Here is a 24,726-nt window from a genome sequence, read left to right as displayed (position 1 = left end):
TGAGAGGATGGAGAGTGAGCACAGTCTTTGCTCTCCAGGGGACCCGGCCCCCCGCCCCTGCCCTGCTGGCCACTACTGCCCCGGAGGGAATGAGACGAGCACAGGAGCCCCCCAGGCCTGCCCTGAGCACACCTATCTGGCTGCGGAAGGAGGCGAGAGTCTGGCAGAGTGCCTCCCTTGCCCTCCTGGGTACCACTGCCTGTCCCCAGGTGAGAGGCTCGCCCTGGGCTGGATGCTGAGACTGCTGTGGAGGCGAGACGAGAGGCTCTCAGGGGCCTCCTGGCCATGCCTGCTTTTTCTGCCCCCAGGTCTCTCTTCCTTCAAAAACCACCCGTGTCCTCCAGGCTACTGGTGTCCAGGTGGCCGGGATCCCTTTCTCTGCCCACCTGGAACCTTTCGGACAAAGCCAGGGGCAACCTCACAAGAAGACTGTGAGCTCTGTCCCCCTGGCCACTACTGCCCCCAGGCTGAGCTGAGGGGTCACCCAAATGTGTTTGCGATCCCCTGCAGAGCCGGATCTGAATGCCCTGCAGGTGAGACTGCCTGGCATCTCTCTCCCTCCCCAGCCCACCCCCATCCCTTGTGCCCTCACCCCTGAGGTTCAGGCTGGGTGCACAGGCAGGACTTATCAGCACAGGCACAGTACAGGCATGGTATGGCCACCTGCTTGCCTCAGCAAGCCAATTGCCCAGCCTCCCTGCATCTTGGTTGGGTCTGCACTTCCTGGATCCCCCCAAGACCAGTGGGCCTTGGTCTGCTTGTGTCTCTCACAGGTGCTGTGGCTGAGGTCACTTGCAGGGCTGGCTCCTACTGCAGGCCCCAGACGGGGGTCCCCTCACTTTGCCCCGAGGGCTATGCCTGCCCTGCCGGCTCTTCTACCTACAGTGGCCCAGGGCAGCTGTGAGTACCCTCCCCTGTTTGTGTGTGTGAGGCCCCCCTGTATCTCAGCCTCTGGGCTCTCCAGAGAGGAGTCAAGACCCAGAGGATTCAAGACCAAATAGCAGGACCCAGAAATAAGCCCTGGGTAACCCTGTGCTTGGGCTTCCCAGCTGGGACGTTCATGTGCCCTGTCTCTGCCTCTGTCCCTGGGAAGGGAGGGTGAGGAAGCAAGTCCCACTGAGATGCCCTTCATTCGTTTCCAAGGCCATTCCCTGTGAGGTGACCAGATTTAGCAAATAAAAATACAGGAAAATCCGGTTGAGTATAACTTTCAGGTAAACAACAAATAGATTTTTAGTATAAATACAGCCCATGCAATGTGGCAGTACTCACACTCACTGTTTATTCACTGTCAATTACTCATTGTTTATCTGAAATTCAAATATGACTGGACACAGTGTACTTCATTTGGCAACCTCAATCCTGTGCCCAGGACTGACACCCCCAGCACACAGACTGTCCCCGAATCAGAGCCAGGGTGAGAGGGGAGAGAGCACAGGCCTGGACACTGCCCGCTGGTGGGGCCACCTAGACATGGCTCAGCCTCCTCCGGGAAGACACCTTCACCTACAGTCCCCTGCCTGGGATAGTGTCAAAGCTGCCCCTCCCCCAGCCAGCTTGAGGCCCAAGAGTTGGGAAGGTCAGGGAGGAGGAGACTCCCGCTAGTAGGTGAGAGCCCCACACACAGACCCTCTCACCATGAAACTGGAGTCTAGGGGTCTGTGTCTCTGTGCAGCTGTGTGTTTCCCTATTACTGCCCCCCGGGCAGTGCCCATCCACGTGCGTGCCCTGGGGGCTCTGAGGCCCTAAATAAGACTGGCCTTCGGGTCTCCAAAGAGACTTGCTGCCGCCCCTGTGAAGCAGGCACCTACCGCAGCCAGGCCCCGGATGCCCAGGCCTGCCAGCCCTGCCCCCCTGGATTCAGCTGCCACCAGGGTGAGTTTGGGAAGTTTGGCTGTGAGTAGGAGAAGGGGGCTGGGGCCTCAAGTTGCATTAGGCAGAGCCTAGAGAGGAGGCAGCAGGTAGGGAGGACCCACAGAGCCCCCGGAAGCATGCAGGAGAACAGGCCTGCTGTTTTTCTCAACTAGGCGAGCCACCCGATAGACAATGACCCAATAATAATGGGAGGACACAGGTGAAGGGGATTCAGAGAAAGTAGGCGCCACACCTGTCTTGATGTTAGGTTTAAAAGACCTAAAGAGCCACCTGGGTGGCTCAGCGGTTGAGCATCTGCCTTTGGCTCAGGGTGTGATCCCAGTTGGGGGATCGAGTCCCACATCCAGCTCCCTGTGAGGAGCCTGCTTCTCCCTCTATGTCTCTGCTTCTTTCTGTGTCTCTCAGAAATAAATACAAATCTTTAAAAAAATAAATGACCTAAAGATTATCAACTATGCACATCATACAGATTAGCATGCTGAAGCCAGTAGTCCGGGTTTCAGAAAATAGGACAAGCTGCTGCCCAAAGTGTTAGCAATGCTGGGTATGCTGTTCCAGGTCTGCTGGGAAAGATTGACTTGGGTTGTGTGGTGCACAGAAGGCTAACGGGGCTATTGCTGGGGAATGAAAGGGTAGATACAATAAAGCACAGAGCTTCCACTGTCCTCCTTACAATCTAGATTCGTCCCTAAACACTGTTGGCTTGGCTATCTCCCCTCCCTTTCCCTACTCCACCTGAATCCCACTAGCACGCTCATCCTTCCCTTGGACTCTGCCATTTCTCATTCCATACCCCAGCTAGAGTCCATGGCTCAGAATTTCCCCTCTGTTTCCCTCCAGGAACAGAGAGCTACCACAGCCAGCCCTGCCCAGTAGGGCACTACTGTCCAGCCGGGACTTCCAGCCCCAGGCCCTGCCCATCGGGAACATTTAGAAACAGCAGCCAGGCAGGGGCAGCTGGAGAGTGCCTACCATGCCCTGCGGGCACCTTTGGTCCCCAGCCGGGCCAGCCTGGCTGCCTCCCCTGTGGGAGCTCTGCTTTCTCTCTGCCTGGTGAGTCTCTGCCTATGCCCACTGCCTGCCTCCCCACTGGCTAATAATTGCTCTTGTCTCCAGATATGGTCTCCAAATACACCATTTCTCCTGTCCCCTGAAGTTTTGAGGATCAACAGTGTAAGGTTTCAGAAAACCACATTAAAGCTATAGTATGTGAGAGAATGGGTGAGCCCGGGACTCCCACTGTATGGGCCTGTGTGTGTGCACGGATAAAATGAGTGTCACATTGACTTCAATAAGTGAACACAAGGAAACAAGCTCAGAGAGGTCCAGCAACTTGCTGCAGATAAGTCAACTGATGGAGGAGCTGAGACCTTGCACTGGGACTGGCCAGTGTTTCTGACACTGCTGTATGCTCTTAGAGGTGATGGCAAGCCCACCCATATTAGAATCTGTGCAACAAGATTGGGCACAGGGACTTTATAAACCCAGGACTCAGCTGTGGCCTCTGGGTCCTCGCTGATCCCCTGCACCTCTCCCCATTTCAGAGGTGATTTTCTCATGGTTTTTGTTGTGCGAACCCCTTGGTGCACAGTACAAGCAGAAAAAGTAACCAGATAATACAACAAAAGGAAATTTAAGTTGTCCAAATCATATATGTTTAGCCTCCGTGAGGGCTCCCTCAGCCCTGTTCCCTAATGAGGGCTGCCCTCAGATCTCCACTGATAAGAGCACCTACCATATGCCAGCTACTGTTGCAAGTGTTGCCCTAATACCAATCCTTGTGATCCTCATACCAACTCTCTGAAATAGGCACAGTTACTATCATCCCTATTTTATAAATCTGCCAATTAAACTATAGAGAGTTTAAATAACTTTCTCACAGTCAGACAGAGGCAGAACCAGGATTGGAACCCTCATGATTGCGTGCCAACAAGAATCATCTCCACGTCTTTAAGAGTCATCTTAGCAGAAGACAGACTTTGCAGATTTTCAGTGCTTTTAGTGAACTGGTATTTTTAGTAAATGTTTTCTGAGCAGCAAAGGACAAGAATTCTCCTGGTCAGAAAAAGTGGTCAAAATTCATTCTTTCCAAACAGATATCCAACTGGCATAGTACCTTTATTGAAAGATCACTCATGTTTGTCATTAGTTACATCCATATGCATGTGAGTCTGTTTATGAATCTCTATTCTGTCCATCAGTCTTTTATCCAATCCTAGTATAAATACTACCCTGTCCTAATCATTGTAGTTTTATAATAAACCTTAATTTTAGTAGTATATGTGTTCCAACTTTGTTCTTTTTAAAGATTGTCTTGGTTCTTGTGGCCTTTGACTTCTATATAATCAGGTCATATCCAAAAAGATATGTGCTGGAATTTTTTATTGGATGGCATAGAAACAAATCCTTTTGGAGAAAAAGGGCATCTTTATTATATTAGTCTTCTAGTCCTTGAACATGGCTTAGCTTTCCCTTTATTTATGTCTTCTTTACTCTTATAAGATTTTTTTAAATTTTTATTTCTTAGTAGAGCCCTTTTATACATCTCATTAGCTTTATTAATAGGTACAGGCATACCTTGTTTTATCATGCTTCTCTTTATTGAGTTTCGTAGATACCACATTTTTTTACAAATTGAAGGTTGTGGCAACCCTGCATGGAGCAAGACTATTGGCACCATTTTTCCAACAGCATTTGCTCACTTCATGTCTCTGGATCACATTTTGGTAATTCCCTCAATATTTCAAACTTCTTCATTAATACTATATTTGTTATGATCTGTAATCAGTGATTATCACCTGTCAAAAGCCCAGCTTATATTAGCATCTTTTAGCAGTAAAGTATTTTTAATTAGGGCATATACATTGTTTTTTAGACATAATGCTATTAACACTTAATAGACTATAGTATAAATATAACTTTTATATGTGCTGGGAAACAAATAAATCCATTTGAGTTCCTTTATTTACTTTTTCTGCATTGCTTTATTCCAATATTTGTTTTATTGCAGTGGTCTAGAATTTGATCCACAATATTTCCAAGATATGTCTGAAGTTAATATATTTTGAAGTTATTGCAAATGCTATTAGGTTTTAAAAATTTATCTTTCAGTGTTTTTTTTTTGTCTAAAATTTTCTTTTCCAGCTTACCCTTGAAATGTATTTTAGCTAAACAGAGAATTCTAGTTTGATAGCTGTTTTCTTTTAGCATTTCAAAGATATACTTCCATGGCCTCTGCCTTTCATTATTTTTGTTAAGAAGTGTTGCACAAGTCTTATATTTGCTCTTACAAAGTAAATATCCATTTTCTCTGGTACTTGTAAGATTTCCACACTGTTTTTGTTTGGGGGGAATATAGCTCTAGTTCTCCTTCTGTAGTTTTTCTTTGTATTTATCTTCTATGAATTTCTTTAGCACTACTTGTACCTATGGTTTAATGAACTTCATCAAGTTTGTGAAATTTTCAGCCATTATATTTTTTTATTTGAATTCAATTTGCCAACATTTAACACCCAGTGCTCATCCCGTCAAGTGCCCTCCTCACTGCCCATCCTGCAGCTATCCCATCCCCCTACCCTCCTCCTCTCCAGCAACCCTCAGTTTGTTTCCCAGAATTAGGAGTCTCTCATGGTTCATCTTACTCTCTGATTTTGCCCCACTCAGTTTCCCCTCCTTCCCTTATGGTCTCTTTCACTATTTCTTATATTCCACATGTGAGTGAACCCATATGATGATTGTCTTTCTCCAACTGACTTATTTCACTCCGCATAATACCCTCCAGTTCTATTCATATCGAAGTAAATGGTGGGTATTCGTCCTTTCTGATGGCTGAGTAATATTCCATTGTATATATAGACCACAAAGATCCATTCATCTGTTGAAGGACATCTTGGCTTCTTCCACAATTTGGCTATTGTGGACATTGCTGCGATGAACATTGGGGTGCAGGTGTCCCAGCGTTTCACTACATCAGTATCTTTGGGGTAAATGCCTAATAGTGCAATTGCTGGGTCTTAGGGTAGCTCTATTTTTAACTTCTTGGGGGAACCTCCACACTGTTTTCCAGAGGGGCTGCACCAGCTTGCATTCCCACCAACAGTGCAAGAGCGTTCCCCTTTTTCCACATCATCACCAACATTTATTGTTTCCTGTCTTGTTAATTTTTGCCATTCTCACTGGCATGAGGTGGTATCTCACTGTGGTTTTGATTTGTATTTCCCTGATGGCAAGTCATGGGGAGCATTTTTTCATGTGCTTGTTGACCATGTGTAGGTCTTCTTTGGAGAAATGTCTGTTCATGTCTTCTGTCCATTTCATGACTGGATTGTTTGTTTCTTGGGTGTTGAGTTTGAAAAGTTCTTTGTAGAATCTGGATAATAACCCTTTACCTGATATTTCATTTGCAAATATCTTCTCCCATCTGTAGGTTTTCTTTTAGTTTTGACTGTTTCCTTTGTTGTGCAGAAGATTTTTATCTTGATGAAGTCCCAGTAGTTTACTTTTGTTTTTGTTTCCCTTCCCTTTGGAGACCTCTCTTGCAAGAAGGTGTTGCAGCCAAGGCCAAAGAGGTTGCTACCTGTGTTCTCCTCTAGGATATCTGTGGATTCCTGTCACACATTTAGATATTTCATCCATTTTGAGTTTATCTTTGCATATGCTGTAAGAGAATGGTCCAGTTTCATTTTTCTGCATGTGGATATTGAATTTTCCCAACACCATTTATTGAAGAGACTGTCTTTTTTCCATTGAATATTCTTTCCTGCTTTTTTGAAGATGAATTGACCATAGAGTTGAGGGTCCTTTACTGGGTTTCTATTCTGTTTCATTAATTAGTGTGTTTGTTTTTGTGCCAATACTATACTGTCTTAATGATTACAGCTTTGTAGTACAGTTCAAAGTCAGTCATTGTGATGTCCCCAGCTTTGGTTTTCCTTTTCAACATTTCTCTGACTATTCAGGGTCTTTTCTGGTTCTATACAAATCTTAGGATTATTTGTTCCAACTCTGTGAAGAAAGTCCATGATATTTTGATAGGGATTGCATTGAACGTGAGGATTTCTCTGGGTAGCATAGACATTTTCACAATATACATTCTTCCAACCATAAGCATGGAATGTTTTTCCACCTCTTTGTGTCTTCCTCAATTTCTTTCATAAGTGTTTTGTTGTATTAGAGTACAGATCCTTTACTCTTTGGTTAGTTTTATTCCTAGGTATCTTATGGTTTTGAGTGCAATTGTAAATGGGATTGATTCCTTAATTTCTCTTTCTTCAGCCTCATTGTTAGTGTACAGAAATGCAGTTGAATTCTGTGCCTTGATTTTGTATCCTGCCACATTGTTGAATTGCTGTATGAGTTCTAGCAGTTTTGAGGTGGAGTCTTTTGGGTTTTCTATATACAGTATCATATCATCTGTGTAGAGGGAGAGTTTGATTTCTTTGCCAATTTGAATGCTTTTTATTTCTTTTTGTTGTCTGATTGCTAAGACTAGGACTTTTAGTACTATGTTGAATAACAGTGGTGAGAGTGGACATCCTTGTCTTGTTCCTCATCTTAGGGCAAAGGCTCTCGGTTTTTTCCCCATTGAGAATGATATTCACTGTGGGCTTTTCATAAATGGCTTTTATGATATTGAGGAATGTTCCCTCTATCCCTATACTTTGAAGAGTTTTAATCAGGAATGGATGCTACATTTTGTCAAATGCTTTCTCTGCATCTCTTGAAAGGATCATATGGTTCTTGTTTTTTCTCTTATTGATGTGATCTACCATGTTGATTGTTTTAGGAATGTTGAACCACCCTTGCATCCTGGGAATAAATCCCACTTGGTCGTGGGGAATAATCCTCTTTTTTTTTTTTATTTTGGTGAATAATCCTCTTAATGTACTGTTGGATCCTATTGGCTAGTATCTTGGGGAGAATTTCTGCATCCGTGTTCATCAGGGATATTGGTCTGTAATTCTCTTTTTGGTGGCATCTTTGTCTGGCTTTGGGATTAAGGTAATGCTGGCCTCATATAACAAGTTTGGAAGTCTTCTTTCCATTTCTAACCTTTGAAACAGCTTTAGTAGAATAGCTGTTATTTCTTCTTTAAATGTTTGGTAGAATTTCCTTGGGAAGCCATCTGACCCTTGACTCTTGTTTTGGGGAGGTTTTTGATGATTGCTTCAATTTCCTTGCTGGTATTGGTCTGTTCTGGTTTTCTATTTTATCCTGATCCAGTTTTGGAATTTGTGGGTTTCCAGAAATGCAGCCATTTCTTCCAGATTGCCTAATTTGCTGGTATATAGTTGCTCATAATACGTTTTTTAAATCATTTGTATTTTCTTGATATTGGTTGTGATCTCTCCTCTTTCAATCATGATTTTATTAATTTGAGTTTTTCTCTTTTCTTTTTAATAAGGCTGGCTATGGGGTTATCTATCTTATTAATTCTTTCAAAGAACCAGCTTCTGGCTTCGTTGATGTGTTCTACAGTTCTTCGAGACTCTATTTCATTGATTTCTGCTCTAATCTGTATTATTTCTCTTCTGCTTTGTCTAGGCTTTATTTGCCATTCTTTCTCCAGTCTCTTTAAGTGTAAGGTTAGCTTGTATATTTGAAATTGTTCCAATTTTTTGAGGGAGGCTTGTATTTTTTGCTGTATCCCAAAGATTTTGAATAGTTGTGCTTTCATTTCTGTTAGTTTGCATGAATCTTTTTAATTCTCTAATTTCCTGGTTGACCCATTCATTTTTTAGTAGGATTCTCTCTAACCTCCAAGTGTTTGAATTCCTTCCAAGTTTCTTCTTGTGGTTGAGTTCTAGTTTCAAAGCACTGTGGTCTGAAAAGATGCAAGGAATAATCCCAATTTTTGGTATTGGTTAAGAGCTGATTTGTGACCCACTATGTGGTCTATTCTGGAGAAAGTTCCATGTGCACTTGAGAAGAATGTGTATTCAGTTGCTTTTGGATGGAATGTTCTATATATATCTGCAAAATCCATTTGGTCCAGTGTGTCATGTGAAATCCTTGTTTCTCTGCTAATCTTTTGCTTAGAAGATCTATCCTTGGCTAAGATCACTGCTGATGTCTCCTACTATTAATGTATTATTATCTATGTGTCTCTTTACTTTGGTTATTAATTGATTGATATACTTGGCTGCTCCCACATTAGGGGCATAAATATTCATAATCGTTAGATCTTCTTGTTGGATAGACCCTTTAAGTATGATATAATGTCCTTATTCATCTCTTAGTACAGTCTTTGGTTTAAAATCTAATTTATCTGATATGAGGATTGCTACCCCAGCTTTCTTTTGAGGTCCATTTGCAAGGTAAACAGTTCTGCGCCACCTCATTTTCAGTCTGAAGGTGTCCTTATGTCTAAAATGAATCTCTTATAGACACCATATTCATGGGTCTTGCTTTTTTATCCATTTTAGTACCCTGTGTCTTTTGACTGGATCATTTAGCCTATTCATGTTCAGAGTAATCATTGAAAGATATGAATTTAGTGTAATAGTAATACCTGTACAGTTCCAGTTTCTGCGGATTGTTTCTTTGGGATCCCAATTTCTTTTGCAGGATCCCGTGTAATATTTCTTGCAGAGCTGGTTTGGTGGCCACATATTCTTTCAGTTTCTGTCTATCCTGGAATCTCTTTATCTCTCTTTCTATTCTGAATGACAGCCTTGCTGGATAAAGTATTCTTGGCTGCATGTTTTTCTCATTTAGTACCCTGAATATATCATGCCAGCCTTTTATGGCCTGCCAGGTCTCTGTAGAGAGGTCTTCTGTTAATCTAATATTTCTACCCATATAAGTTATTCTCTTGTCTCCAGCTCCTTTCAGGATTTTCTCTTTATCTCTGAAATTTGCAAGCTTCACTATTATATGTTGAAGTGTTAATCGGTTTTTGTTGATTTGGGAGGGTCCTCTCTAGCTCTTGGATATGATTGCCTGTTTCCTTCCTCAGATTAGGGAAGTTTTCAGCTATGATTTGTTCAAACATACTTTCTGGTCCTTTCTCTCTCCAGGCATTTTCTGGAATCCCAGTTAGATGGATGTTATTCTCTCTCAAACTATCACTTAATTCTTAGAGTCTCTCCTCATGGGCTCTAAGTTGTTTGTCTTTCTTTTCTTCATCTTCTTCCCTTTCCATCAACTTAGCTAACATTTAGTGTAATATTGGTTTCAGGAGCAGAATTTAATGATTCATCACTTAGATATAACAACACCGAGTGCTCATCACAAGTGCCCTCCTTAATACCCATCACCCACTTAGCACATCCCCCTCCGCCTCCTCTCCACCAACCCTCAGTTTGTTCTCTATAGTTGAGTCTCTTATGGTTTGCCTCCCTCTCTTTTTCTCCCCTCCTTCCCCTATGTTTATTTGTTTCCTTCCTTAAATTCCATATATGAGTAAAATCATATGGTATTTGTCTTTCTCTGACTTATTTTGCTTAGCATAATACACTCTAGCTCCATCCACATCATTGCAAATGGGAAGATTTCATTAATTTTGGTGGCTGAGTAATATTCCAGGAAAAGGTTGTATTGAAACAGGAACTTGAAGATGAGTAAAATCTTGTTGGGTTGAGATGGTTGAGGGAAGATATTAAACAATGATTCTTTTAACATAGATCTGTGGTTATATCCATATTTATGAATGCCAGACCAAGAGTTCAGACATTTGTTCAAAGTATTCCTTAACAACAGAACACTTTTTCAAAATAATTCTCATTTAGGAAATTAATGTGAAACATGTAAAAGCAGAGTGTCGCAGAGTGAACAAAGGTTGAAGTCTCAAAATTACTCCCATTGAGTCATGCTTTCACCCAAGAAGTCCCCAAGGCTTCCCTGTGGAACCACAGTCTCCACAAACCCAAGTGAAAGCCCAGTGCTCTGGACAATGAGACATGGAAGACTCCTAGATCTGATGGTGCCCAGGGTCACAGCAGGGAGCTGGTATAGATGAGCCAAAGAATATACTGGAGTTCAGGATATTAGAAAAGGCTTCACCTGTGATGCCTAGGTAGCTCAGTGGTTGAGCATCTGCCTTTGGCTCAGGGTGTGGTCCTGGGGTCGTGGAATAAAATCCTGCATTGTGCTCCCTATGGGAAACCTGCTTCTCTCTCTGCTTATGTCTCTGCCTCTCTCTCTGCGTCTCTCATGAATAAATAAATAAAATCTTGAAAGAAAGAAAGAAAGAAAGAAAGAAAGAAAGAAAGAAAGAAAGAAAGAGAAGAAAGAAAGAAAGAAAGAAAGAAAGAAAGAAAGAAAGAAAGAGAAAGAAATCTGACTATCTAGAACCTGACTCATGAGAGTTCTCTGTGTCACGTTAGTATTGAGTAATTCCCTTTCTTCTCTGCAGTAGAAATAATTATTTCTCTTGTTAATGGTCCTCAATTCATTCGGGGAAAGAATATGGCCCCATTAGCAAAAAATGTCAACTTTCAATCCATTCAACAAGTTCTGCTGAGGGCCTTTTGGCTATTATACACCGTACATGTGAGTGATTATCTTCAGGAAGCTGCCAAGAGCTAAACTTTAACTGAGTTTTTAATTCTCCTCAGCAGATGACAGTTCCAACAGGGGCAAACACACTGGAATTGCAGCGAACCCTAATCAAGCACAAGGTTCTAATCTCTACTTCTGCCCCAACAGGCTCTCCCAAAAGTATATTCACCAGGACTCCTTTAGTCTCCCAAATAAAACCTCAACTTTCCCCACTCATTACCTCCTCCTCTGCTGAGAATCCCTCTACTCTTGGCTCTGTCCATCCAGTCCTGACCATCCTTCAAGCTCCTTGAGAGGCCTTCAGTCTCTGCAGCTGTCTCTCTATTGTCCAGAGATGGAGGCCCATGCCAGTCCTTCAGAACTGATCCCACATAGCTCTGTGTGATGGAGAATAGGAACAACACTTTCCATGAGTTGTCAAGTGCTTTCAACTACATCAATAATTCTCAGCCCCAGATACCCATTACAGCACTCAAAGGACTTTTAAAAAGTAGATGTTCTGGCTTTACCTCAGATATTTTTATATAATTTGCCTAACGAGGACTTGAACATCAATATTTTTAAAAAGCTTCTCAGATGTATCTAACACAAAGTCAGGGTTGAGACTCACTGATCCAAAAAATCTCATTCAATCCTCACAAAGACTCCTAAGGTCAGTATTTTGGTAAAGGTGGGTGTCTGATGTCCCCACTGATCACAAACTCCTAAAGAGAGGGACAGAGAGTTAACTCATGTCTCTGGCTCACTGTTAGGTGCCTCTGGTGGGCTATGGAACTTCTCTATCCCCAGGTGCCTCCCACTGCACATGTCGGGGCCTGAACAGGGTCTTCCAAAAGTCGGATGGTTCCTGCATCTGCCTGGCAGGACATGAGTCCTATAGCAGGAGGGGTCTGAAAAGTGAGGAGAACAACAGTGATGAGGACTGTCAGCCCCAGGTAATACCTTGGCCTCAAGAAAGGAAAGCTTGAGGAGTCTTCAGTCTCCTGAAGACTGAAGGAGCATGTGTGGTTCCCTCTGCATTCCAGTCACTTTTCGTTGGCTGTCTGGTTAATGTTTGTTTCATTGTGGTGGGTGGATTACCTTCTATACAAATGAGAAGACCTCAGAGAGTTCACATGGCAAGACACATTTCTCCTTATCATAGGCCCACAGAACAACAGCATTCATTATAAAGGATCCATCTTCCTGAAGCTAGAGCTCCCAATAATCTCATCCCAATTATCAAGTCGGCAAACTTGTTTTCTATTACTTTTGTAGGTTCCCTCTATCCTCAAGCAGTGTTGAATGCAATTCCAGCGTGTTTGCTCCTGTTGGAACTGTCATCTGCTGAGGAGAATTAAAAACTCAGTTAAAGTTTAGCTCTTGGCAGCTTCCTGAAGATAGTCACTTACATGTACAGTGTATAATAGCCAAAAGGCCCTCAGCAGAACTTGTTGAATGGATTGAAAGTTGACATTTTTTGCTAATAGGGCCATATTCTTTCCCCAAATGAATTGAGGACCATTAACAAGAGGAATAATTATTTCTACTGCAGAGGCCCCACCATGTCTCTGGAATGTTCTCTGATGCTGACAGTGCCCCCATCCTGGCCCTGCAGCAGGTACCAGAGCCAGGACTCTTCTCCCACACCCTCCCACAGGTCTTGGAACGCTGCTGGGCTGGAGAAGTTCGCCTGGCTGCCACCCGCCAGTGTGTGTCCCCCCAGCTACACAACTGCTCCTCTTTCTGTCACCCAGTGGGTGGAGAGCTCAGTGCTGAACTGGGCATGTAAGTAATGAAAAGCTTCTAAAAACAAAGCAAATCCACCATCTGCTGACAGATCCCCAGAGAGTCTGACTATCCCCACAGAGCCCATCCAGAAGGGTTAGGCAAGATCCACCCCTGATGGGAGACTGAGCCAAATACAAGCTCCTCCCAGAAGCTGCTCTGTCAGCATTTCGCAAGAAGGGGAGCTAGGTCAACACCAGCCAGGTCAAGCAGTCTAGAGCTGAGGAGATGCTGGCACCAAGGCAGAGTGAGCTCCACTCCCCAGGTCCCTGAGCCAACTGCTAGGAGTGACTCTGACTAGATGTCAAGCCAAGAGGGATTCCAATTTGATCTGGCACTCCAGTTCTCCACCTGACCTGTGGACTGAACAGTCTCCCCCAGCAGGCAGGGGTGGGGAGCAACTGTGCTGGGAGCTCTGCTGAATAGAGTAATACAAGCTGAACAGCATTCTCTCTCTTTACTCTTGCCTCAACAGGGCACCTAAAACAAAATTTCTGAGCCTCTCAATCACGAATTTGTCCCACGCACTGCTCTCATTCTGGGAAGTGCCCAGGATGACACAGAAGCAAGGGCTAGAGAGAATGCATTTTAACGAGTTATCATGGACCTCCATTCAAAGTGTAGTCACTTAGGAAGCATAGACAGCTCATATCCTTCTGAAGGGGCCTGCACTAGCGGAGGGTATCAGGAGTGGGCAGCTGCTCCACACCCACCAGGACAAATCTCCCATCTTTCCTCTCCCACAGCTGCCAGTGCCAGGAGTATGTCTCAGCAGAAGAGCTCTGTGATGCCCAGTGTTTGGCCAGAGCTCCCCAACTTTCCCTGGCCTGGGGTTCCAGCAGGGAGCTGATCCTCAGTGTGAAGGGCAAGGTGGGAGACAGCAACCAGAGGGTAAGCCCAGCTCAGGGAAGGGCTGGGATGGAAGGGCAGCCTCTGCCTGCTGGGTACAAGGGAGAAAGAGCCACCGAGGCACTCTGGCTGCAGAAACCAGGCAGCAGAAGGGAAAGTTCATTTGATAACCTGTCTTTCCTAGTCTGTTGCTATCTGCATGAAGTTCCATTTTGTAGGGTGGAAGGAAAAGCAGAAAGGAAATAATAAGTGATATTTCTTTTGTTGATAATGTTAACCATCCAGTTTGAATTCCAGAAGGGAGCTGAGAAAGCATCAGCTTGGCTTTACACAAGAGTGAAGTGAGGCCCAGGGGCATGAATGCAATCACCATGATCACGAAAATGGTGTGAGCCCTGCTGGAACTGAGCCTGAGCCTCTCATTCCAGCCCAGACCTCTGGTCACAGAGCAGAGCCTTCTTTTAGCCACCATGGTGTTGACTGTGGCTGTCTTCAGGACCTTGATGCTTCGTCAGGGTGGGAGGGGTGGATGACCGGGTCCTAGATGCGGCACAGGTCTCGCTCACCCTGGACGTTTGCCTACCAGAAGGTTCTAGGTGGCTGTGTCTGTCTCTGAAAGGGTAGGGAGGATCCCTGGTGTGGCACTGGAGAGCAGACCTGGGGTGATAGAAAGATAAGTGTTCTGAAGAAGTTCTGTTAGTAGGATTTTGCAAGTAGAGATTAAAGGAGAAAACAATGATGTAGTTCAAGGACCAGAGTTGTGTCAGGGGTGTTTTCTGGAGATAAGGAGGGCCTAGGGCACAGGAGGCCACCTGGGCAAGTTTCAGTGAGAAAGGAGGTTGACAATGGGTATCCTTGACCCCAGCATCACCAGGAGCTGTGCTAAAGAGTTTAGTCTGGGTTTCTGGCCAACCATCATTGCAAGCCTCTCTGCCCCTCCTGTCCTCCCTGGGTATATAATGCTGTGCTGCACGTTCTCAGGAAATAGTGAGCACTCTGGGTCCAGACCAGTTCTTCCAAGGGAACGCCAGGGTCCATCTGGTCCAATGTGGCCCCCATGGCATCTTTGGCTTTATCGTCTCCAGAGTGGACATGCTTGGCTCCTTCCTCCTTGGTAAGCAAAGGAGGAGGACCAAGCCCAGTCTTGCCTGAGAGAGTGGGAGGGATGAGGGGTGTGGCTGTGCTATTGTAGCAAGTGATGAGGAATAGGGCCCACCTGTGGCCCCTGAGAAACTTTCCAGCTCTGTATTGATGTTCAGGAGGTGAGGAACTGACAAAGACCACAGAAAGCCATTTGGATGACAGTCCTTAGGGAGGCGAGGGCCCAGAAGGACCAAAACTGATCCTAAAAGGGAATTGAGACAGGGCCAATAGGTGGGTGTGTGTACATCCCTAGACAAGCCCAAGTCCCTCAGTTTTCCTTCTTCAAACTCTCCCAGGACCACCTGCATCCAGCCCCTGGCTACAAAGGCGTCATCGGACTACGGGCTCGGAGCACCCTGTCCCTCGTGACCCCCACATTCATCCCCATATTCCAAATCCAATGGTCTGCCTGGTAGAGGGGGATGTGATTCTTTTCCAGCTTCATATTCTTCCCCACAGTAAGTTCCCTCCTTCAGCACCTTCGACCCTCCTCTGGCGGTGACTCTCTCATGCCTCCCCTGCCTGACTGCTGTGACATCGCATACAGACCACAACTTGGAAGTAGCAAGTCACAGGCTGATGCTGTCCCCCTGCTCTCAATCTGATTGGTCATTTCACAGTGGGCCTCCATTCACTTCTCAGAGCAGATATTTCAGCTCCAACATTTTGCAACTCCTCCCTGTAGCCCGTGAGTGTCAGAGTTCTGTGCCTTGGGTGGAGGCAGGGACCCACCAAGTTGACCTCTTATCTAGTCTAGCCCTCCTGCATATCTGCTCTGTGCCACACAGTCATCCATGCAGGTCCTGGAGCCCCACAGAGGCCGACTCCTCAACCTCTTATAGCAGCCTCCCTCATCTTCAGGTTTATAAGGATTATCTTTCTTGTAATGAGCAAAGGCCTGTCTCCCTGTGACTCCCATCCCTGGGAGCCTCACAGAACAAGGTGGAGTTTTCCTTCATGAGATAGCTTTTACTGATAGAAGAGGGTCTCATCCCCTCTGGGCTCATCCTCCGCCTTCCATTCATTGAGCATAGTCTGGGCCCTCAATAGACCTTAATTTCCTCCCATTCTCCTGCCTGGTGTTTCCCCAGGGTGGAGTAGATGGGCATTCCCCACATACCCAGCCCACCTGCTCACACACAGATGACAGATGACACAGTGCTGTCCCACTAAGACACCCCAGGACACCAAATGGCTGGGCTGAGACAGGGATAGGTCTGCAGCTCTAAAGACATGAGAGAGGCAAGAGAGCAACCTGCCCCAGCCTGACTTTCTCTTCTCCAACAGATTTTTTTTTAAGGAACATATTTTGAGGAGAAAAAACATGAGGCAGAGAGGTATTAAATAGAAAATAAATGCAAATATAAGCTTTTTGTTAATTGTTTTATAATCACAACAAATTAATACAGAGAATGCCCTGTACAAACAACTCAATAAAGGTTCAAAGATTAAGGTGCTCCCTCAGGCAATGCTGAAGATACCAGTCTCTGGTATTTGGAATTCATGCTGCACTGGGTGTGTGGCACAGCCATGCTTTTAACCTGATTTAAACAGAAGAATGACCCCGGGGGCCAAGTAGAAGTAGTTGAAGTGTTTGATTTCACGTGTCACATAACTACTGAAGTTCCTCCCTACAAAGCAGTGCTGGGGTGATGAGCATCAAAAGGGGAAATAAATACTGGAAGATGAACTCGTTATCTGTGCCCTGGTTTCCAGGCCAGGTCTCCCATAAACCCACCATGACCTAGGCAACCTCCATCCTTCCTATGCCTTGGTATTTATATCTGTAGAGTGTACCCAGTTGCATTCCTCCTTCTCCACGTAGTAGGGAAGTAAGATCAGAGCCCCAGCTCTCCAGAGGATGGGAGTGGTCCGGAAGAACTGACACCTGTCCATGGGAAAGACACCCTGTGCAGAAGGGAGGGTCTGGCAGGGCCTATGTGTATCTCTGCCAAACTCCCTGTCCACCCCTAGCTGCTCCTTCTCTAGCCATCCCATAGCATGTATTGAGTGCCTTCTTGCTGCATGCCCGCTGCCTGTTGGGGGTACAAAGTTGAACAGGTCCCACCTCTGAGAGCCCCAGGGCACCTAGCCGTGCTCTCGCACAAAGGACATCCAGGCTTGGGGGCCTCGGTTCACAGGGTTTCAACAGTGTGCTGGTGTGCTCACTGTAGGCTGAGCGGGGAAATGTATCTTGCCCAGGCACCAAGATTATTAAATGTATAATTATATATAGAAAGAAAAAATAGCCATTGAAAACATGTCTTCTCAGTTTGCTCACTGTCCTGAGGACAGACCCTGAGCTGCCAGGCTGTGAGCTACCCAAGGCTGGGGCTGAAAATGTCCCCAGAACCGAACCCCACCCTGGTTCATTTTCCAGATCGCTCAGCCAGTCACTACCCTGTGTACCAGATGCAGCATCTGTTCAACAGCAACCCCCACTGGGACTTTGGTGCCTTCAGGAGACTCAGCCACCTGGTACAAGAGACTCACCTCAACCTCTCAAGGTAATCTCGGCTAAGCTACCTGGGAGAGGCCATGGTTCCTCATGTGTAGTAGGTCACAGCTAGGGAGGTACTAGGAGGATACAGAGGAGGATGAGAAGCTGCCAATCATGTGGGTTGGAAGAGACCAAGGGCAGGTGAGGCCTCCTGAGTACATGGAGGGGAGGGGTTTGGGAGTCATGGACACCTTCCTTGGGCCACATTATTCCTGTGCCTGGGATGGGGCCCTGCCACAAGTCAAGATCACTCACGTTTAGCCTGGTATGAGCAGCCCAGCAAAGCTAACTCTCTCCATATTCTGGCCCTTCATCCCCAGGTTTGCCCACCAGTTTCTAGATCCAGGCACATATGTATTTCAAGACAACGGGCTGCCTGAGAGCATCATGGTGGTGCTGGTAAAGAAGAAAGGAGCAGCCTGCGATCCTGGTCTATCCCCTATACAGCCCTCCTCCCCATATCAGCTGGGCAGGCACGGAGTTCTCAGGCACAGACCACCGAACCTGGGCCCAGACTGGGCAGTGATCACAGGTACTGACCCCAGAGCAGAGTAGCCCAGACTCAGAGGGGGGATGGGAAAAGCCTTGCACAGCATGACCCTCAGTCCTGTCACTCTGAGCATAGCCCCAAAGACTCCTGGTGGGCGCAAAAACAACCTTCTCTGAACTAGGACTTCACTTGCCAGGTAAAGACAATTTCATTTCCTTCTGGGGTCCTCTTTCTCCCCACCTCCCAAGCCCCTCAGTTTGGGGACCTATCCTTATGAGCAGGGTCTCATGGTGAACAGGGAGTCATAGGCTCACGGAGATGCCCTTTCTAACCTCCTCCGTGGGTTTTCCATTCATCTTCTTTCCTGCTTATCTTTAAGCAATCTCATTGAGCTTTCCAGGTTGAGCCTCAGACACTGAGTTAGTCCTGGCCCCCTGCCCAAGACAGCAGAGAGAAGGCAAGCCTGCAGCGGCTGAGACAGAAAGCCCGCAGATGCCCTGAGTGGTCATCAAGGGCCCCTGACTCTCTCCTCTGAACTTGCAGGAGTGCTACTGGCTATTGGTTTAGCAACCTTTCTGCTGACAGGCCTCAGCCTCCTACTGAGACCCCCACCGGCCCAGGCCTGCCCTGTGAGGACTTGGCAGCCCCAGTGGAGGGGCACTGGGGAACCTCACATGCCCACTGAGTATGTGCCCCTCAGAGACAGGTGAGTCCCCTTCTACTCTACACTCCTTTCCCAGCCTAGGGGCCACAGCAGGTCTGGCCACTCCTCACCCTGGCCCTGCCCATACTCATGACCCCAGTGCTAGCCCTGGAACCTTGGGAAAGAATGCCTTCCTAAGCTGACCTGTGATGTTCATCCCTGGCATTCCTGGTCCACATGAGCCCTGTGTCACCTGAGTATGGGTGCTTCTTTCCAGCCTTCTGTCTTATGAAGACCTTGGTCCTCGGGGAACTGGGGAAGGAGCTGATTCCAGGGAGAAAGCCATTACCCAGGGCACAGGTACCACACTTCTTGCAGCAACTCTCCTCCTCTTCTCCTGCCCTCCACGCTCACCTGCACTCCAGGTACACACTCTGGGTGACCTCTCATATTTCTACAGCATTGGTCATTTATAGGACACTTTATGCTGTCCATCCGATCATTACAATGGCACCAAGAAGTGGGTTTTTTCAGGTGTCGTACCATCCCCATTTTATAGACAAAGAGACTGAGGTTCAAGGAAATGTGAGTGGCTTCCCTGAGATCCCCAAGTGGCAATGGCTTGAGAGTAGGTGCTGCTGGACTTGCAGTGAGAGCTCTCTAATCTTTACTGTGCTGGTCAGGAGTTCTTAGGAACACAAGGGCAATTCTACAACTCAGGTAGCTCGCCCTAGCTCACTGCAGGGGCAAAAATGAAACTTGTTCTTTAGAATCCCTTTACAGGATCACTCACCTGTCCCGTCAGTTTCTCCTCTCACCTGAAGAACAGGATATTGCCTTGATTCTTGGGAGGACCTGGAGGGGCCACACCTTCTCCCCATCCCCAGTTGGCCCCCAGCACCTACTGTGAGGAAGAAGTATATGCAGAAGGGCATGAAGAAGAGGCTCTGCCAAGACCCTTCATCTGCTTAGGAATAACAACTGGGCTACCTCACTTTGGACATCAAAGGGACAGAGGAAGGCCCTATAAGCTCTTATTGATATGAGGTCACAGAGCTTAGAGTTTGCCTCCATTGGTCCTTGAGTGCAGTGTCGCAGAAACCCCAGGAAGTAAGCTGATTGCTCAGAGACCTGGAGGAATCAGTAAGTAAGTGGTCACAAAGCAGTCATGGGACCAGACCAGCACCAGAGTCTTACTAGCTATGTGAACTTGAACACAGGCCTCCTCACACCACACACATGCATCCACACACATCCACACAGACACACACACATCCACAGTGCGTACACACACAGACACAGACACACACACACAGACACATACCATCCAAGGCAGGTCTAGCTCTGTGTTATCCCTGACTATGACTTTGCATGGGGTTCAGATGTTGGTCATCTCTTTCCTAGTGATAGCTCTAGACAGTGAGAACGGCACCTTCCTAGTGCAGACATAGAGGACTGATTGGGTCCAGGACAAATCTATGCCTCCCACGCAGGTCAACCCTTGGGGTGATCAGCACGATGAGCTGTGCAGAACATGGACAGTGTGAACACAGGGAAGGGGATCAATGCCAGAACTTCAACCTAAAGGAAGTCTCCATTCAGGCTCAGGGCTGGGGATGGGGGACTCAGTGTTAGGATCTCCCACAGGAGGAGGCTGGCACAGGATTGAGGACTGGCCCTGTACAGGAGGGTGACATGCCCTTACACAGTGGGGCATGTGACAGAGCACATAGAGAGAAGGATCTTGATGGTGTAGGAGGTCTGAAATGCTGCTTTCTAACCCCATTCCCACCTGAACAGCTGATAGCTTAGGGGACAGACCCCATCTGAACTACAGAGAAGGGAAAGGAAGGCAAAGCTGGCTCTGTAGGGGCCGGGCCTGTGTTTGTCACCCAGAATGAGAATTCCTGCATCACTTTGCCAGCATGAATGGGGCTACCCTTCTCCCCTCTTGCACACACCAGGCCTGGGAAAGAGTAGCATAGGGTTGGTAGTGGCCACTCACTCAGCTTCATGTTCACACTCCTGCAGGCCACTCTGAGGAAGCCCTAGGTCAGCATGGGACCTCATACCACCTCCCTTCTTTCTTTCTTCTTCCTTCAAGACCCAGCTCCACAGGGAAAGGCATTTGGAAGGGGGCTCCTTTCACTAGCATGTGTCCTAGCAGAGCAGAGTAGGTTTGAGGGAGAAGGAAGTCAAGGGGTTTAAGATCCTTGGCCAAGGGATGTTGCTGCAGAACGTGAGAGAACTCCACTGGGGCCCAGCAGCCACAGTAGAGTTGCCTGATTCACTCCCCTGGGGTCAGTCTGGGTCACACTCCTGCCTGAAGCTGAGACGAGGCACCTCAGACAGACAAGTACTTAGGGAACCTCTGCTGTCTGCCAGGTATGAGGGACACCTGAAGTTGAACAGGAGTTCACAGAGCAGTGGGGACAGGTGGGGCAAGAACTGTTGAAGGTGAGCATAGGGTGGTTACGGGGACATGAGGACAGTGATAGGAATTCAGGCAGAAGGGAGGGGCAGAGGTTAGTCAGCCAGATGTGGCCTGGAGGACCCAGCAAACAGCCTCGTCAGAGGGCTGCCATCCTTTTGAGGCCAGGGAGACCCACCCTCAGCAAAACAGGGAGGTAGTGCCCACCACCCAACTCTGGGGTAACACCAGGCTGGATGGACAGAGGCTGTAGGGCCCCTTGTCTGTCACACCCACACAGAAGAGGCTCTCTCTACAGCCACCGCTACCTCCTGCATGGGAAGGACTCCCACCTCCTCCAGCTCCTATCAAGCCTGACCCCTGCCTTTCCTCCAACACTAAGTCCCCCTGCACAGGTGTCCTCTGCTCTCTGTCCTTGCGTACCTACCTGCAAAACCCCAGAGGGAAGGAGGGAAGCTGTGGAGCCAGCACCGACAGGCTCAGGCTCTGCTTCCAGCTCCTGTTCCATCCCACAGTCTCACTCTTAGCCTTCTTCCTACAGGAGAGCCACTCCTTGTGAAGACCCTGGAGGACTTCAGCATCCGTACTCTCTATAACAAGCTCGAGGACCAGAATCTGCACGTGGCAGCCCAGCTGAGGAAGCACAGGAGTGATGCCCTGGCCTTCTACAGGGGTGCAAGCCTACAGCTCCAGGGTCTCAAGGTCAGCCACAGTTCCCAGACAGCCAAGCCTCCATCATCCCTGCCACCTCAGAGAGCGGGACCCCCACTCACCCACTTCTGGAAATTGTCCAAACCAAGAAGGACACTCATAACTAAGAGAGTGACACAGTCTTGGCTCTTCCAGGACATTCTGCAGCCTCTCTGCACAACTGAGCAGCAGGCTCTGGACAGGAGTGAAGGCCCAGCAATGGAAGCCAACACTGGTGCCAGGACAGACACGGGGCAGAGTGAGGAATCATGGGGTCACCGCACTGCAGCTTCACCCAGGGCACACTGGCGGCACCCTCTAGGTGAGAGGCAGGGGCCCGGGGGCACAACCATGAGGGCAGACTGAAAGTCATAATATTTGTTCTAGCGTTGTATAACACCTAACTCTGCATCTCACATTTACCATCTCACCTGACGCTCAGCACCCCTGTGTCGTCACTGGGTGGCATCAACCCTGATCACAGAAGATGGTCCTGGGCCCAGGGAAGGATCTGATTTGCCAGAGGAAGGGGAGCCTCAGATAACATCCAGCAGGGCAGTGTCTGCCTCAGCCGTCCTGCTGGCCAGAACCACCACTGTGTTTTAGGGCTGGCTGAGGATAGCAGGGTGCCAGGGCCCTGAGGCTCTTGAGTGTCTCCTTAGTTTATGTCTTTGGTTTTATTTTTCTAGAAGACAAAAGCAGTACATGTTCCTTACAAAAGTTCCATCAGTACAAAAGAGTAAACAATGGAAAGCTAAAGTGCACTTGACTCCAAATCTCAGCCACCTTGAAGGTCTATAAGTAAATGTTTATTTGCTCTTTTGTGAACTCTGTGGAAGACTGCTCCATTAGAGTCTATACTCTGAAGTACTCCTGCTACCTGGTAGAGTCTAAACCTCTTCAAGGTTGAAAAGACTTCTTCCTTCACTGTAAGGAAGCATGTGCTGGGCAGATCTTAAGATGGAACAGGGACTGGGTGTGGAGAGACATCCCTAGGTCCCCCTCCATGCTCTGACTTATAGCCACACTCAGATAGGAGAGATCCCAAAACAGAGCATTGTCTTGGGTGGGTCTGGCAGGTGGCAGCTCTGGGTGGGTGATCTCCAAGTTGCCCCTGAATGATCCCAGTGCTCCCTGTGTTTGGACCACTGAATAAAGCACAGCGTTAGCTGCCACGGTGAGTGACCTGCTTCCATGTTGTAAGTGGTAAGAAGTGTTGTCCCTTTGCTGCTGGCCCCTCTCCCTCCCTATGAGTGTCCAGTGGAGGCCATTCTAGGGTGTAAAGACGGTGACCTCAGACAGAATTCCCACCAGCAGACTTACGCACAGCTCTTGCTGGTCTGGCTGCATGCTCCTAGAGAGTCTGCAGGCCTTCTCCTCCACTCTAGAGAGAGGGTGAGTGTTCACTCCCAGGCCAGGAGCCACGGACACCAGAGGAGGCTGTGTTCTTCCCAGAACAAGCACTCCTGGGCTGAGCAAGGACTTCCCAGCCCCAAAGCATGATCTGTGAAGGCCCAACTTCAAGACAGGAAAACCCAAACTTTTTGCTGCAAGTCATCCACATCTGAATCCAGACCTCAGCATAAAACTAGCTGACTTTCATTTTTCTTTCTCTTTTTTTTGTTTTTAAGAATGCTTTTTAATAATAAATTTATTTTTTATTGGTGTTCAATTTGCCAACATACAGAATAACACCCAGTGCTCATCCTGTCAAGTGCCCCCCTCAGTGCACGTCACCCATTCACCCCCACCCCCGCCCTCCTCCCCTTCCACCACCCCTAGTTCGTTTCCCAGAGTTAGGAGTCTTCATGTTCTGTCTCCCTTTCTGATATTTCCTACCCATTTCTTCTCCCTTCCCTTCTATTCCCCTTCACTATTATTTATATTCACCAAATGAATGAGACCATATAATGTTTGTCCTTCTCCGATTGACTTATTTCACTCAGCATAATACCCTCCAGTTCCATCCACGTTGAAGCAAATAGTGGGTATTTGTCATTTCTAATAGCTGAGTAATATTCCATTGTATACATAAACCACATCTTCTTTATCCATTCATCTTTTGATGGACACCGAGGCTCCATCCACAGTTTGGCTATTGTGGACATTGCTGCTAGAAACATCGGGGTGCAAGGGTCCCGGTGTTTCACTGCATCTGCATCTTTGGGGTAAATCCCCAGCAGTGCAATTGCTGGGTCGTAGGGCAGGTCTATTTTTAACTCTTTGAGGAACCTTCACACAGTTTTCCAGAGTGGCTGCACCAGTTCACATTCCCACCAACAGTGTAAGAGGGTTCCCTTTTCTCCGCATCCTCTCCAACGTTTGTTGTTTCCTGTCTTGTTAATTTTCCCCATTCTCACTGGTTGAGGTGGTATCTCATTGTGGTTTTGATTTATATTTCCCTGATGGCAAGTGATGCAGAGCATTTTCTCATGTGCGTGTTGGCCATGTCTATGTCTTCCTCTGTGAGATTTCTGTTCATGTCTTTTGCCCATTTCATGATTGGATTGTTTGTTTCTTTGGTGTGGAGTTTAGTAAGTTCTTTATAGATCTTGGAAACTAGCCCTTTATCTGATACGTCATTTGCAAATATCTTCTATTCTGTAGGTTGTCTTTTAGTTTTGTTGACTGTATCCTTTGCTGTGCAAAAGCTTCTCAATGGGGAAGCACTGGGAGACTTTCCCCTAAGATCAGGAACAAGACAGGGATGTCCACTCTCACCACTGCTATTCAACATAGTACTGGAAGTCCTAGCCTCAGCAATCAGACAACAAAAAGACATTAAAGGCATTCAAATTGGCAAAGAAGAAGTCAAACTCTCCCTCTTCGCTGATGAC

General features: G+C 47.0%; 1 protein-coding gene across 1 annotated transcript; it reads left to right on the top strand.

Annotated features, from left to right (window-relative positions):
• The first annotated feature begins 1,506 nt into the window (after positions 1 to 1,506).
• On the top strand, positions 1,507 to 22,976 carry LOC144296470 (uncharacterized). The gene is made up of 7 exons (XM_077869650.1): positions 1,507 to 1,875; positions 17,516 to 17,642; positions 17,956 to 18,167; positions 18,669 to 18,831; positions 19,046 to 19,128; positions 21,741 to 21,901; positions 22,046 to 22,976. The coding sequence occupies exons 2-7, from the start codon at positions 17,548 to 17,550 to the stop codon at positions 22,253 to 22,255; spliced, it is 924 nt and encodes a 307-aa protein (XP_077725776.1). The 5' UTR covers positions 1,507 to 1,875; positions 17,516 to 17,547; the 3' UTR covers positions 22,256 to 22,976.
• Positions 22,977 to 24,726: the final 1,750 nt, after the last annotated feature.

This window comes from Canis aureus, chromosome 24, assembly GCF_053574225.1.
Source record: "Canis aureus isolate CA01 chromosome 24, VMU_Caureus_v.1.0, whole genome shotgun sequence".
Lineage (NCBI taxonomy): Eukaryota > Metazoa > Chordata > Mammalia > Carnivora > Canidae > Canis > Canis aureus.
Note: the sequence above shows the minus strand (reverse complement) of the source record. Positions and strands in the feature narration are given on the sequence as shown.

What these genes read in the sequence shown, in the direction of transcription:
- LOC144296470 (XM_077869650.1), top strand. Translation starts at nt 17,548, where the DNA reads ATGCAGCATCTGTTCAACAGCAACCCCCACTGGGACTTTGGTGCCTTC. An exon ending in ACTCACCTCAACCTCTCAAG is followed by an intron (nt 17,643 to 17,955) that starts GTAATCTCGGCT and finishes CTTCATCCCCAG; the next exon opens with GTTTGCCCACCAGTTTCTAG. An exon ending in TATGTGCCCCTCAGAGACAG is followed by an intron (nt 18,832 to 19,045) that starts GTGAGTCCCCTT and finishes GCTTCTTTCCAG; the next exon opens with CCTTCTGTCTTATGAAGACC.